This window comes from Alternaria incomplexa (assembly GCF_024043165.1).
Source record: "Alternaria incomplexa strain BMP 0042 chromosome Unknown scaffold_4, whole genome shotgun sequence".
In the NCBI taxonomy this organism is placed as follows: Eukaryota; Fungi; Ascomycota; class Dothideomycetes; order Pleosporales; family Pleosporaceae; genus Alternaria; species Alternaria incomplexa.
In genome coordinates, this window is record NW_026249853.1 from 1,807,690 (window position 1) to 1,823,094 (window position 15,405).

The following is a 15,405-nucleotide window of genomic DNA, read 5'->3' on the forward strand; positions in this document are numbered from 1 at the left end:
GTCGACTTGTCATGTCCAGCCCTCGAAGTCAAACACACCAGGGAACGAGAGCAGGCCATCGATAGCCAAATCCTCAAGCCCTGAATCTGCATTTCCGTACTCGAATGGCTGTTGCATAGCAAATGGCATTTGGAAGTTTCCGTTCATCTGCTGTAGCTGATTGCTGAAGTCTTCCTCAGGTTCCTGGTGATGCGGAGCGAGCATGCCACGAATCGTTGGTAGCTGGGAAGGTTGCGTGGAGCGAGGGAAATCTTCGTTCATCATTTCGTCAATCATGCGCAATACCGGACGATGCACTACTAGTGCGCGAACTTGCGGAAGGTGCGTTCGAATTACCGTGACCGTCTTATCTGACAGCCGTGTCGGCGGCTTGTTCGGTCGGTCGACCAGCGGGATTTCGCGCGCCAGTAGCTCGAAGACATCTCGCAGGCATTCTGCCTTCGCCCACCTGTCTGCCATTATCGCTAGAATGTTGGAGCAGGCGCGGAGCGCGTCAGAGACATCGAGAGAATAGTAATTGTCGGTTCTGTGTTCCGGCGGGGTAGCCCAGAAGCAGTACAAAAGTGTGATACCGGACTGGAATTGTACGAGGAGCTGCTAGGATTAGCGCATGCGTCATCGAATATGCGAAATTACTTACTGCAAGCCATGGCTGAGCGATTTGACGATCGATTTGAGTCCTACGAAACATTAAGCAAGCCTGGCTGCTGGCTTGAACAGACCAATCGCCGGCAGACCCGATCACGTTGGCTTTTGTCGGTCGATAAAGCATGAGCAACGTATAATGATAGATCATCGCTTGCCACCGTTGTGATGTATAACCTTTTGACTGTGGATCTGAAAAGTTTTGTACCCTGGATTTGAAGTTCTCCAATTCCGCAAGTATTCTTATCCGCCAATCTGAACTATTCTCGAATTGAGCATGATAATCCCATCGAAGCGTAACAGCGCTTATTTCGGATTGTATACGCCTGCACTGCAGTATATGAAGCGCCGAGGAGTTACATGTGTAATTCTGAGAGTCAGTCAAGTCATGGTTAGGCGGTGTGATGGCGGCGGCTCCTAACAGGTCATGATCCTCGATGTTAGCGAAAGGCCTTACAGTAATCATATAGTCCGGCACAGATGGAGGAAGATCGAAGGATGACATGACCAGCCGATCAAGAAGGTACGCGCACCAAAAGCATCGCCGTCGAACTTGAATGACCAGTCGTGCATGAACGTCGGTCGATGGTGGTTCCGTCTCGCCGAGGTGTAATTGTTGCAGGACACATTGTCGTATCGCTGTGGACGCGAGAGAAATGATGCGCTCAGTAGAGCTCTGGTGTAGTGCATGCACGGACAGCAGTAGATATGCCTGCACCTGGAGGATTCTATCCTGTTGACGTAGCACAGCCGGCAGGAGTGCGATACCACTATCGTAAAATTCTCGAGCATTGAGCATTGCCGTATAAGGTTGACGCAACAGTACTAAAGCTGTCGCGTACACAAGATTGATGAAGAACCCTTGCCATGCTCGTTCTTCAAGGTCACGGGACAAACAGTGCTTCCACTCCGAATGCCATGTGAGGAAGGTGTCCCAGTGGAAAAAGGGATACTGGGCTTGAGCGCGCTCGCGATATGCGTTAAGCAATGACTCTTCGAGTTCCGGAGAGATGCTGGTCAACAGTGTGTGCGCGCTATTCACTTCGACCTGTGCCGGTCGTGCGGTTGTTGGGGTACGAGAAGCATCGTGAGCTGGAAACTGCGCTGAAGGTGATGCGATAAGCCCAAAGATGAGATGATTCAAGTCGGGCTCATCATCTGTGACCGAAGCTATTGCATAACCCGAAGATGAGCCGGAAAGGATAGATGACCGCCGCGGCGGCAGGGTTTGTTGGACTGAATGAGCAATTGCTCCCCCTGTGATCCCATCACCCGGCAACCCACTGCTTGCTGGGGACGTGTCATCTATGTCGTGATCAGGCCTGTTCTGGGTTCTTGCTAAATGATCAAGGCTCTGCTGCGGGTCTCGAGCCTCAAGCTCAGCAACACGCTCTTCCAGAATGCGCACATATTCGCTCTCAACATGCGGCCGAGGCGCTGGCTGCGTAGGAAGGCATTCTTCGTCTCCTTTGACACAATTCTGGCACGGGCGGCTGTCTTCGCACTTCTGTTTCCGATAGCGACATCGCTGGCAAGCTAGGGTTCGTTGCTTTTTAGCAGGCGGCTCCTGCGGAGAGCTTTCTGTATCATTGTCCATCGGGTGTAATTCGCAGGGCTCGGTCCATTCCTTGATCCCGCTAGCGATGGCGGTGATGTTTGTTGCGACGGCATACTTTCACACGGTTTGGGGCGAGGGCGTGGATGACGGTGCCGATTGCCGGGGGTATGCGATAAGGGGGGCCGCGCTTTACCGGAACAGGCGAAGCGTCCACGTGACCAACACTCTCCATCTCCAAGTCTATGCCCCGCCCAAATTTCTCCTGAATTAGAGCCGCTCCCGTGTCAGCTCAGCACTCAATCATGACCACCGTTGACCTGTTTCAACCAGAAGTTTACCCATCTTTTCCTTCTACGAGGCCCACTCGCCCTCTCATTATTAGATACCCTGAATCGACGTGGTGAAGCTTCTTTCTGATAAGACTTGAGACCGTGCGGATTTGGAGCGTGTTCGTACTCAGTCCCACAACACCCGCACGGTCCCTGCCGAAGAAGAGTGTCGATTTCGCAACACTTTCCTGAAGATGCTGCATCAAGAAGACTACGCGTGCCAGCCGTCTTATTTTCGGGTGCGTGCAGCTCCTGACACCATTGGAAGCGTGAGGCTTGATCCTCTAGTACAACGTCGTCCATTGTATCTGGAGGCCGCGTAACTTCAGTGAAGTCTCAGCCTCCTTCTGGTCCGCTAAACAGGTTCTAAAGGCCCGAGTCGGAATCGGAAGTGGAAGCAATGATCGTAATCAATCTGTCGCGATAGCATCTGTAGCGCGTGGGTCTGTGATCAGTAGTCGCCGATATAAGATGTGCAACACCTCGATGGCCCACGAAACAACTGCGCCTCTATTACAGCTAGCCGACCGAAACCAGCCACGATGCGCTTCGAATACTCTAGCTTGGCACTCTTTGCCGGCATTTCTTGGGCAGCCTCTCTCCCAAACACTACAACCTTCGAGCGAGAGACGCGCAGCCTCGATGAGATTTACCAGGCAGCTTTGGCCGAAGGTGGCGTTGTCACGCTTTGGCATGGCGGCGATGAGAAGACTCAGCAAAACAGTCTGAAGAGTGCCTTTGAGGCACGATTTCCTAACATGACACTCAATGTCACCGTCGACCTGTCGAAGTACCATGATGTCAACCTTGACGCACAGTTGGCTGCCGACAATGTTTACGTCGACAGCATCATCCTGCAGACGCTTCACGACTACCCACGATGGAAGAAGCAAGGCGCTTTGATGAACTACGCACCATTGAACTTCGACAAGATCTATCCTGTGTTCAAGGACGCCGAAGCGGCTTACAGTGGACTGCTTATCTTTGATTGGGGGTATGCTACCCCTGGGACACGTCGAGTCACACATGCTAAACAGCAACAGTATCTCTGCCAACATGAACAAAACGAGCACGATGCCTACTTCGTACCAAGATTTCACAAAACCCGAATACAAGGACAAGATCGTTCTAACGTACCCTAACGACGACGATGCTGTCTTGTACCAGTTCGAGCTGATGTACGTTCACCTCTTCGATCATCGTATTCTCATTGGCTAACATCTCGCGCAGCATCGAAGAGCTCGGTGAGGAATGGTTCAACGCCCTGCTGGCCAACAACCCCCGTTGGGTGCGCGGTACTGCCACTCCCGGCACACTCATCAAGGCTGCCAACAGCAGCAGCGCGGTGACCTTTAGCTCCGGTTACTCATTCGCAGACCGACCACCAGTCAAGTACTCGCTCCCCAGCGACGCCAAATTCGTCTCTTGGGCTCAGACCGGCGCAATCCTGAAGAAAGCACCCCACCCTGAAGGCGCAAAGCTACTCCACAGCTTCATGCTCAGCGACGAGAACCAATCTAGCCGTGGCTGGAGCGTTCGTGAGGATATACCAGCACCAGAAGGCGCCGAGACAATCCTGCAGCAGCCCGGTACGGATGCGCCTGCGTTTGCTGAGTTCATGGCAGACCGTGGTCATGTTGAGAGGCGAAGGGACTTTTATGAAGTTAGGATTGGTACCGCGCAGGGTCTTAGCCCGCTCGTTGATGACTTGTGAGCCTGCTGTTGAATTGTCAACGGCGCTCCTGGAGGTAAACAGTCTATAAAAGAGAACATCTAGATTTTATCTTCGGAGGCTGATCCAGTTGATCCGAAAATCTATTGGTTGGCCTCACCGATTTGGCCGTCTCTCTTGTTGTTGAGTATCTCTTGCCCGTTCTGTCCCTCTTTTTTCAGTCTTCCGCGTTTCCTTAGGTCCGTCATTGGCGGTAACCTGCCGCAATTACACCGGGACACTCTCCTTTAACCTGATTTGTCCAAGTGCACATGCAGCAACCTTGGTTAGCCTCGCCAACCTCACTCTCCATCATTGCTGCAACCTCGCATCGCAATCTCCTTCCGTCGCTAGGTCTTCGATATGTCTGAATCAAAGCGATCGGCTGCTAAGTACGTCGCACAATCCAAGCAGGCTCGCTCCTCCAACCCTAAATAGGTACTAACGTGACCCCAGGCTCTTCAACAACCCCGTGCTATCCGATGTCAAGATCAAGCAGATACACGAGGGCCACACGCGCGAGTACTTTGCACACAAGGCTGTGCTATGTCTAGAGTCGGATTACTTTTTTAACGCCTTCACTGGCAGCTTCAAAGTACGTTGGCAATTGCTGGGAGCTACGTGAGGGACGGATGCCAACGATCCCTAGGAAGCATCTGAAGGCACTATTGAACTACATGAAGACGATCCAGAGCACTTTGAGTTCTTTCTTAAGTTCATTTACACCGGTGCATACGACAAACACGAGATCGCCACACTTGCAGGCGACGACAAGAGCAAGCGCGTTCTGGTTCCAATCGGTGTGCACGCCATCGCTGATAAGTACGATGTCGCCAAGCTCTACGAGCCAGCGGCGGAAGACGTCAAGGCGGTTCTTCTGGAGGCTGTCGAGGACGAGGATATGCTCATTACTGCGATCCAAGCTCACTACGGTACCGAAGTCAACGTTGATGGGGCCATGGGACGCCTCATCACTGATGTTGTCTTCGATAAACACCAAGGTCTGCTTGAGACAGAACGTTTTGAGCAATTGCTGCTTGCCCATTCCAATTTCGCTGCAGACGTTGCGTTGCATTCTCAGCGTGGAAAAAGACTGAAAACACTGAAGCTTGCTCAGTGTCTTTATTGCAAGAAACAAGTTGTTAGCGTAGATCACGCGCGGAAGGCGGGAATGAGGAGCTTCTATTGTCCTAACTGTCGGTCGAACAACGATAATCTGTGAGTGCGTTGCCGTTTACGAGTGTAGCTATGATCGAGTTCTTCGCCAAGCGGTCGATACAGATACCGGATTGAAATGTTAACTCCACAACGTAAAATTATTTTCATGACATTTGCCAGCTGTGAATGCACATGTAGTCTATTTGGAAAGACCCAACGTCCGTGACCTGATGATAAACACCTTTACGTATCTCAAACATGCGCTTACCTAGACATCGCACACATCCTGCAATGCAAGAAGTGCACTAATCCAAGTCTATTGCATGCCGCTGTTGCGGACCGAAGCTAGGAATAGCCTACACAGCATTGTGCATAGGAGGACTCGTTGCGATTTCATTATATATGCTGCAATCCGCCAGATGCTCTCTCTGCCGTCTCTAGTGTGTAATGTTTCATACGTTCGCATCAATGCACATAGAACAAAGGTGTCTACCTGGCGGGGCCCTTCAACCCTTGATGCATATCATGCGAGATGACATCGAGAAAGAATTGTTCCTCGTCCATGTTCCATTGATCATGATGACCACCGCAAGCATAGGTTAATCCCTCTGGGTATAAAGTCGTTGAATCCAGATATTGGATTCTGTTAAGCTACTATCGTGCGCTTCATGAAGTGACAGCTTCTTGGTATTGAGCGCCAGGAATGAAGTATTGCGAAAGGAGGACCGTACGATGTTGGCAAAGCACAGACTACTAATGAAAGGAGAACACCGAACATCCCAAGTTTCCAAGAAATGATGATGAGATTGAGGGCAGCACGCACGAAGTGATAACAAGTTCGCCTAATTAGTGATCCCGTAATGCTTCATCATGATCTCATCGTCCACCAGCGTCTCTTCTATGACTAACTCTATCTCATCTTGCGCACAGCAGATATGAAGCTCATTCGGATACTCCACGTCCGGCCGTGGTTGTAAGATATGTACAGCTTGAAGATTAGGCAGTCTCGCCAGGTCTCTTGCTAGCTGTGCGGCAGCCTCTCTTGCTAACCACCTGTAGTTATGATTCCCGTGAAACCGCCCTATTTGATCGTTGCTGAGACCCAAAAAGACGACGGAAGAAGGTAAACTGTGGATAATCTGCAAATCAACGTCGTCAAAGTGAAAATCTCCCGGATCAATCTTTTCAGACGTTTCTGTCAAGATAGCAGCGGGCACTACCAGAGTTTTGAGCTTATCAAACTCTTTCAATGTGCCAGCTGCAAGTGTGTTGTAGGTACCCACGTTGCCTACCTGATGAACACCGCTTCCCATGGACAGGCAGAGATATCGCAGCGTTTCTTTGCTTTGAACAAGGGCTTTGCAGATGCCTGCAAAATCCAGATGCGTGATTTCATCTTCGTCTGTGCGGTTGATTGCCATGGCGCATGCCCGGAAGCGAAAGTCTGAGAGCACACGACATGGTCGCACGGTTCTCAGCACCTGTCCCATCGATATTTGACAGTCAACAAGATGAAGTGTGGTCAACTTTGAGAGCATTTCTCCGTTGAACGGAATACGTTCAACACCCGCCTGGAGGACGCCCATTACGTCCATCGGAGTATCATGCCGAAAGTGACGCAGTGCCGGAAGAGCATCGAGTGTCGAGATGCATGTGTCGTATGTTTCAGGCTCTGGGAAGTCAGGATGCTTTTCGATACCCTCTCCGTGGAAGTTGTCGAGATTGATGGTGGCGAGTCTCCCGTAGTTGTGGAAATTGGGTACGTTGGGTGAAAGTTCGAGACCCAGAATTCGGCTCAGCGGGCCATCGTAGCTGTAAAGAGCTAACTCCGATACGTTCGGACACAACCAAAGCAAAAGCATGATCTGTGCTTGCGCTGGGGTATCGTTGAACTTTTTAGTCCAAAGGTCGGCCGTGTGAGGATTGCTGAGACGTTCCACCATGGCCGGCTGGCCTGCATCGATTGCTTTTCTCATCGCATTCGTTGTCCACCGGCAACCCTGCGTCTGTCGACCTAAATGATAGATGCTGCGTATCTGTTTGATGTATTTTGCCAGATGCGGACGTATACTGAGGGTGCGAAGGAGACAAGTCAACTGGCGAATCATGCAAGCTGAAATGTCGTCGTCATCCAAATCAGCTCCCTTGAGCTCTTCCTCGTCTTTGTCGTCTTGTCGTCACTATAATATGGCCGCCCCACGATGTTTATTGCCTCGTAAAGCAAAGGTCGCGCAGCCTCTAGGAGTCGACTTGATGTTACGCACAAAATGAGTAAATCCCATATTCCACGATCGTCCTCTTCTTTTAGCTTTGTAACGATGGTCTTGGGAAGGAATCGAGTGCTCGGCCGGAGATAACGAAAGATCTTGATTCGCAATTCGAGAGGTAATGTCGCAAGATTCGGGGCGACTTCGTTCGAGCTGACCAACGAGATGGTTGTGTCGTCGTCCATCATTGCGGCATAACTCTGTGTAAAGAGGGAGAAGTGATTCGCAACAGTGAGGCGAATGTTGACTGTCTGTTTTATGAGACTGCGTACATTTGGTAATATTTCTTTTCCACAGTGCTTGTGGAGATTGCGGACGCGTCGCGACCTCGGAAGGCTGGCACGTCCACGGGTGTGTCTGGCGTGGCCCACCAAGCCGGGGCCCTGTTATCGACGTTTATCCTGGAAGCTAGGGTCTGAAACCCGTCGAAATGCAAGCGTATAAGTGCAGTTCTATCGAGCGTCGAGCCAGTGGGCCATGCATTTTGCCCAGTTACCCAAGTGGAGCATCGAGCCTATCTAGGTACCAGGCCCTGCTGTCCACACTTGGGAACAACAACCTAGGTAGCGACAAATAAATCATTGCACCAAAGAATCCGGCATGATCGTTTGCACATGAGAAAATATGCGTTCCTGCAGGCGCTCGTAATCAGCCAAACCAAGCAAAAAGCATCGAGAGGGAAAAAGGAAAAACTCGGAAATGCGGGCTAGATGGGGCTAAGTTGGTAGAGCGGGTAAAGACGTTCGAGCTCCCATTTGCCAGAAAAGACGACGGAAAAAGATAAATGCAGTTGCATCGCCGCCTGCCTGTAAGGTTGTTCAGCTAGGAAGGCGATGTCTAGAGCTGGTTCGCGACGAGCTGAGGGGGTTGGTGCGCGTTGCTTGGCGTTGTCCAAATCAGGCAACTTGTCGACAGCCGTTGATTGCGGGCGTATACAATGTTACCACCGTCATCTGAACTTTCCTCCTTCCACACCTCGGCAATTCTGATTAAGTCGGCCAACGTTATTCGGCCTGCGCAAGACACCCTCCCAGGAAACATTAAAAACAGTATATCACTTGCAATACGGTTCATGAACCAAGGCTATTTACCTTTTCTTTATAAGTAAAGTCTCACGCGTACGTCATATTGTTGGTGTTCTGACGAGAACTTTCACATCAACTAAGCCACGCGCTCACATATCGCGCGACGTGAATTCGATCCCGGATGACGTTGGACCTGAGTATCTATATCCAAGATCCTTCGCATCGTTTTTGCAGCGGTGAAGATGATATCGTACGATGTGGTATGTCTATGACCTCAAAAAGCGTTGGTTGGCTTCGGTAGATTTTGCAGATGTAAGCATGCAGCCAAGATGTAACGATATACAGAGTAACATGCCCGAAGAGCGAGCAGCATCATCTAAACATCATCAGACTGATTCCGTATCATTTCCGCTGAACATCATGGCCGTTGCGCTGAAGTGCAAGTGCAGTAATTCGGGTGATACTGAACTCGGTGTAGAGTAAGCGCTTGATGCGTCGCAACCCCATATGGGTCCTACGATGTTATCAAAAAATGGATATAAAGGCAAGAAGAATGCGTGAACATCATTCAAGCACAAGATCAACTCCCACTGCCTCCTCAAAAACACCTTTCAGATCAATAAGTCCATCCAGACATCCGGATCCAACACCAATTGCACACGAACTCGTAAGTCCTCCAGGGTGTCGCAAAATTCCAAAACCTAACTAATTCCCCAACCAGTCCACCCACAACCATGAAGCACATCACCACCCTCGCCCTCCTCATCAGCGCCACCACCGCCATCGCCATCGAGCCTCTCTCAGAAGTCCACGCGCAAAGCTGCGCCAGCCGCGATTGGGGCTGTGAAGACGGCTATTGCTGGAAGAAGTGTGGCAACCTAGGAGAATGGTGCTGGCAAGCTGCAGATGCGGGCCAGGGCAGTTGGGTGACTTGCGAAAACGATGCGGCCTGCAATATAAACTTTATCCCTAGTGCTGGGTGTGGCGGCGCGTGCAGCTGCTGAGCACAAGAAAGGAATGCGAATGAAGGCGGCTTCTCAACTCCGCTGTATCAGCCCACCACTCATTTGGGCTCTTGGCTTCCAGAAAAGGTATCCAGATAGTGTTCGAGAACATCAATGACTTCTGCTTGGGGGCTTTCCGCGCTGCCGTTCCGCATCTTGTGTGCGTTTTCCTGCTTCTTTCTTGTAGCTACCGCTTTTCGATGCGCTCGGCTCTTGACGTGTAAACTCCAGTCGTTCTCGGTGATAGACGTCGTGCCGCATGTCTCGCAGACCTTCTTCTGCCAGAGGTCTGGTCGCTGGCCTAAATCGTACTCGCGCTTGGGTGTCAGCATTCCTGCTGCTGCTTGCGATAATGTCGAGGGTGAGGGAAGTGGTTGGCCGGAGAGGAATTGCTCGGTAATGGCGATGGCGGGTTTGACGACGTTGTCTTCCCACTGAGGTATGTCGGAGCCGTCGACCAGGAAGGTGGTATTCTTCTGGCCTGCAGTGATCAGTGCGTTGAGAAGCTTAATGCGTATCCATTTGATCTGGCGATTGGCGTATTGACGGGTGGCTGCCTGTGTCTTCTCGATCGCGAGAATCTTAAGCTTTTCTAGTTCAGATGCCTCCCGCGAGCCACTTGAAAGAGCGCTTTGGTACTCTAGAAACTCTTTGTATCCTATTGATACCCAGATGCCGCGGCTCTGGTCGATACTGGCACCTGTGCCGGCTTCGTGCCGCTCACGGAAACTGCTGAGTTCTTCGACTTCAGAAAGCAAACCTCTGGCGATCATCTTATCAACACGGCCGTCAAGACGGCGATGCAGCACGTCTTTGTTTGCATGCACCCAGAACACGAGAGTTTCGAAACGAAGGCCTGACCGGGTATCCGATGTTGTGCCATCCGCTTGGGCAGCAGAGGCCTCGCGCTGCAGTTTCTGTTCTTTGTAAAGTTGCGAAGCTGGCTTGCCTGTTCTTAGGTATATCTCCAGTGAACGCTGGATTTTGCGCCGCTCATTCGGATGCCACCGATCGGCCATGATAGGATCGACTTCCCTGAGCTTGGTATGCAAGACATCAGTCGGCTCTTCCAGTATAGGCAGAGGCTGGGTGTTTTCACTCAGATTCAGCTCTGGCTCATCTGATAGCGCATCCTGAAATAGGAGTGACTGCGTATAGTAGTGAGTACCACCAACTAAGACCGGGAGTTTGCCTCTACTCCGGATCTCATCGATCTGGTCACGTCAGTCTTCATCCGGACTGCATGCTATTCGGCCATACTGTTCTCAAAGCCTCGCCTACGAATTTCCCAACGGTCCAAGTCTCTTCTTCAAGGCTGATGCAGCCTAATAGATGATGAGGAACGCCTTTCGTCTCATCTTGCGTAATCTTGTTGGTGATAATAGGCAACCCACGATACAGTTGCATCGCATCACCATTGATAATCTCGCCATTATACTTTCGGGCGATCTCTACAGCCAGCTACCTGATGTGGTCAGCAAGATGAAGCATGACCAGACGAATGAGTTTTACATCAGACTTGCCAGTCCCTGTCGCACCGACGATGGTGATTAGAGGCTTTCGCGGCGCTTGCGCCATTTTGATACTACTGAATGCCCTTGCGAACAGTAACATGCGTTTGATGGGACGACCGGAACGGCTGCCAATGACTGAGTGTCTGAAAATGTTGGTTAGCGTCAAGCGGGGTGCGCCTTCCCTCTTTGGCGATAGCGCAATACTCGACAATCGATCAACTTGAAATATCTCACTTCCCAAGATCTAAAGTCTATAGATAGTCTTGTCTTGTGATGTAAGCGAAGTCGTTGATATTGAACATTGTGTTATGACTCGTGCCGGACATGTGGATTGGATCGTGTACGAGCGAGTATCGCGTATAGCTATAGGCGAACTGTACGGGTAATTAAAAGTGTTTGTTGAATATGATGGGGTATCATCGTTGAGTGCCGCCCAAACGCCTGTTGAAACTCCATCGACACGCATTGTTGAAGCGTGCCAAGATGTATTCTCCTTCTCCACCCGGTGCTACTCCTTCTCCACCCTCTTCTCAGCGCCATAACCGCCCTTACCCTCCAGATTCTGATACGACGCGCCCTCACCCTTCCCATTCCTAGGTCCCCGCTCCGTCAAATCTTCCTGCAGCCACTTCAACACCAGCTCACCCAGCTGGCTGTTTCCGGTGTACATGCGCTCGCCCTGCTCGACCTTGACATCCATGTCCTCGGTGCTACCCCACTTCTTCACCTTGCCCAGGCTCATGTGCACGAGATGTGTGGGCCATGTTGCGAGGTTATCCAGAATATGCGTCGCGTATACGATTGTGCAAGGTCGTTCCTCCGTCTCCTTCTTCAAAAAGTTGAGGAAGTTGCTGCGCGACAACAGATCGAGATCGACGGTGATCTCGTCCAGCAGCAGGATGGTCCACGGTCTCAGCAGACCCATGGCAAGTTGTACCCGCCTCCTCTCGCCGTCGGATACGGCGTGCATGCGCCAGCTGAGGTCGATGTCGAGGATGCGCACGAGTTCGTCGCGGCGCTCGGTGTAGTGGTCGCCGCCGATGGAGGACAGGAGGGTGGGCACGTCGATGTCGGTACGCACGATGGGGTTGAGCACCCATTCCAGACCGAGGTAGGTCACGCCCTCGAGGCCCATCTTGAAAGGGTCGATGCCTGCGATGTGGACGGTGCCGGAGGGGGCCATGCGCTTGCCAGAGAGAAGACGGAGGAGCGTGGTTTTACCCGCGCCATTGGCTGGGATCGTTAGTCGAGACTCTCACAGCTAACATTCCATGTTGCATACCTCCGATCAAAAGTGTTCTGCTGCCGGGTGGCAGGTCAAGGAAGACATCTTTCAGCCCACTCGAGCCATCGGGGAAGGCATAGCAGAGGTTCTTCACGTCAATTGACGGCGCGACTTCCTTGCTGTTGGCTGTGTTCGACATTGTAGCGTGAGAATGCGTGTATAGTGGCTGTTACACCGGTGGTGGGAGGAGACTACATTTTGTAGGTAGCTTACGGTGGAGTCACCTCGGTGGGCTAGACTTCCAAGTCGACATGAGTGATGCCATCATTCCGCTGGGGTCCGCACTAGGCCCGAACAGGCAGGCACCGTCCTAGACTCTGACGGCACTTCGTCTCAGCCTCAGGTTCTTCAACTTTGTCCTACTTTTCGAACTGTCGTTCATGGTTTACTGGCAGGGTCAGCTGTGCTTGGTGGTCCGGTATGCTCCGCGGCGCTATGTCATCACGCAACTCCGAAATCGCAGCGCATGCTCAATAACATCACAGCCTGAACAGTAGACTCAAGGCTTTCCCTTGATTTCCACATATAACAAAAGATGGGCGTGCTGGTAGTAACGTAACATCGCAATGATTTGTATTGCGCGAGAAATGTACCACGATTCATCCGCACGTTTAGTCATGAAGCAAAGCACGTGAAATTCGACAAAGCTACCGCCCACGCAAAGCAAGAAATCACGTTCCATATATACAACCACTGTCTTCCTCCTATGTACAATTGTCCCGTCGTCCCCTTCCACTCAACATAACAGATCATTTGGGCGATGCGCTTAGAGAGAAACGCAGCCGGAGCTGGAGTCCTCAAGGAAGAGACCACCGTAGATCTGGCCCTCGTCAAGGTTGGCCTCCTGGAAACCAGCGTTGGCGACATCGTCAGTACCAGTGGGCTTCTTGAGAATGCCCATCTGGAACTGGCCGAGACCAGCAAGGTTGACGGACAAAGGACCAGCGACCTTCCTGAGCTCCTGTTGGCCGGCGGAGTAGAAGATGGTTGTCTCGCTGGACGTTTGTTAGTATATTTTCTGGAATTAGGAGTGAGAAAGGACGTACTTCTTAGTGTAGTCGAGGGTCATAGCAAAGTTCTGCCACTGGGTCTGGTCGATCTTAACGTTCCAGAGCCACTTGCCGGCACGGTCAAGAATCTTGAACTGGTCCTTGTCGGCATCGCTCTTTCCAATAAGAGATCCAGTCTGGAACTGGATCTGGTTGTTGCTGAAGTCGGCAGCCTCGTGCCAGACGTTGAGGTACTCGTGGGTGAGGTTCAAAGGCCTGGCGGAGTCCTGCTTGACACTCCAGTGGAGGGTCTTGACACCCTTGCCACCCTCGCCGTCAGGGGCATCCTTGAGGAACTGCAGACCGGCGCGGCGGAATCCCAGCTGCTTCTGGAAGATGGACTCATCGGAGATGGTCACCTCAACAGCCTTGAACTTGTCGCCATCGAAGCGCGAGGACTCGTTGGGGAACTTCAGGATCTGAGACCAGGTCAGGTTGTTACCCTTGACGAAGTCGGCGTTGAAGAGCGTGTTGGTGGCCTGAGTGTCGAAGGAGACGGGTGTCATGTTGGCAGGGACACGGCCGTCGAAGACGATGGGGCACTTGGGCTCAGCGGCGCGAGTGACATGGGGGTGAAGGGCGGGTGCAGCCAGTGCAGTGGAGGCAACTGAGGCCAAGGTAATGAGCGTAGAAGTGAACATGATGATGGTTCAAAAGAATGTAGTAGAGACTGTGGATGCGCTGGATGTGGATGAGACGACAATAGTGGGTGGGTGGAGACACTCTTTATACAATTCTCAAACGCGACACTGAACGCTTCCTTACCCCAAGTCCATCTGAGCACGGTTCATATTAGATGAACATGTCGGTGCCCACGCGTCCGGCTTGTTCCATGGCCGAAATATAGGGATACCCGCGCATTCATTTGGGGTACTGCAGAAAGTAGACAGCTAACCAATGGCATGGGCAGGAGAATAGTGATGGAATATTCTATAGTAGGCCCGACGACGTCAGGGTAAGGCCGCATTAATATAGGTGAAAGACGCTGCTGTGATGAGGCTCCTTAACCGGGATGTGGGGTAATGTGCACGGCTGCTGGTCAAGTACCGGACGGTCCGGCAACCCGTTGCTTTTTAACCTGGGAGTATTAAGAAGAGGAGTCGCGCCGACTGTTGTACCTGAGATGAGAACGGTCTTTTACCGTCCACCGCACCTCAATCCAACTCTTCATCACATCGCGATCCTTTTCGAACAGGACCTACTGCCTTCACAGCCCAAAGCGCAATTTCATGCGTGGAGCAGCAGCGACAACCGACATTTTCAGAAAGCGACCGAATCAGGCCGTCAAACACACCGGCGCCGCCAAGTTTCATCAACACCGGGAATGCGACCGAGTCGTAATGATCTGAACAAGCATGGCTGTCAGCAATGGGCTGAATGTGGTTCTAGAGTCGTTCGCGACGCTGGGCATAATGTTGAAATGGAGAGGATATAGTGGTGTCAAGAGTTGGCAGCAGCCGTTCGGCGACGCGCAGATGGTCCAAGCGGAACAACTGTATTCCACCCACCGGCAGCGGAAGGTCAAGCCTCCGCTCTGGACGAATTCACTCCAAATCGTCCATCTACCTACCACGAGGGTATCTCAAGGGCCGAATGCGCGTCGGGTAGATGTGAAGATGTGTGCTATTATCATATACAGGTCTAACGCCCGCGGTATCATACCGCCTCGCAGTTTATGCCCTGCGTCTATGCTCAAACTCTGTTCATTACATATTCGCCCAAGAAGCTCATCGGCCTGATGTCCATCTTCCTGTCAACATGACGCTTGCTCAACGCGCTGTTTGCGACGCTCCACATATCCAAAATGATGTGCCAACCCAGAACGCCATGCATGAACGTGGTGCAAGCAACCGCAACGCC

The 15,405-nt window shown here is 51.7% G+C and overlaps 5 protein-coding genes across 5 annotated transcripts; 1 reads left to right on the forward strand and 4 right to left on the reverse strand.

Moving 5' to 3' along the window:
- Positions 1–9: 9 nt before the first annotated feature.
- On the reverse strand, positions 10–691 carry J4E90_003836 (uncharacterized protein; the record flags this gene model as incomplete). The annotated part of the gene is made up of 2 exons (XM_051433403.1): positions 10–594; positions 641–691. 2 exons carry the CDS (start codon positions 689–691, stop codon positions 10–12), a joined length of 636 nt encoding a protein of 211 aa, XP_051293301.1.
- Positions 692–3,074: 2,383 nt separating this feature from the next.
- J4E90_003837 (uncharacterized protein) lies at positions 3,075–5,536 on the forward strand (the record flags this gene model as incomplete). The annotated part of the gene is made up of 6 exons (XM_051433404.1): positions 3,075–3,526; positions 3,576–3,710; positions 3,763–4,242; positions 4,700–4,838; positions 4,893–5,361; positions 5,490–5,536. 6 exons carry the CDS (start codon positions 3,075–3,077, stop codon positions 5,534–5,536), a joined length of 1,722 nt encoding a protein of 573 aa, XP_051293302.1.
- A 4,220-nt stretch (positions 5,537–9,756) lies between these two features.
- Positions 9,757–11,275, reverse strand: J4E90_003838 (uncharacterized protein; the record flags this gene model as incomplete). The annotated part of the gene is made up of 3 exons (XM_051433405.1): positions 9,757–10,911; positions 10,958–11,158; positions 11,210–11,275. 3 exons carry the CDS (start codon positions 11,273–11,275, stop codon positions 9,757–9,759), a joined length of 1,422 nt encoding a protein of 473 aa, XP_051293303.1.
- A 444-nt stretch (positions 11,276–11,719) lies between these two features.
- Positions 11,720–12,635, reverse strand: J4E90_003839 (uncharacterized protein; the record flags this gene model as incomplete). The annotated part of the gene is made up of 2 exons (XM_051433406.1): positions 11,720–12,444; positions 12,494–12,635. The coding sequence occupies 2 exons, from the start codon at positions 12,633–12,635 to the stop codon at positions 11,720–11,722; spliced, it is 867 nt and encodes a 288-aa protein (XP_051293304.1).
- Positions 12,636–13,262: 627 nt separating this feature from the next.
- J4E90_003840 (uncharacterized protein) lies at positions 13,263–14,186 on the reverse strand (the record flags this gene model as incomplete). Its single annotated transcript, XM_051433407.1, has 2 exons — positions 13,263–13,491; positions 13,543–14,186. 2 exons carry the CDS (start codon positions 14,184–14,186, stop codon positions 13,263–13,265), a joined length of 873 nt encoding a protein of 290 aa, XP_051293305.1.
- Between the last annotated feature and the right edge of the window lie 1,219 nt (positions 14,187–15,405).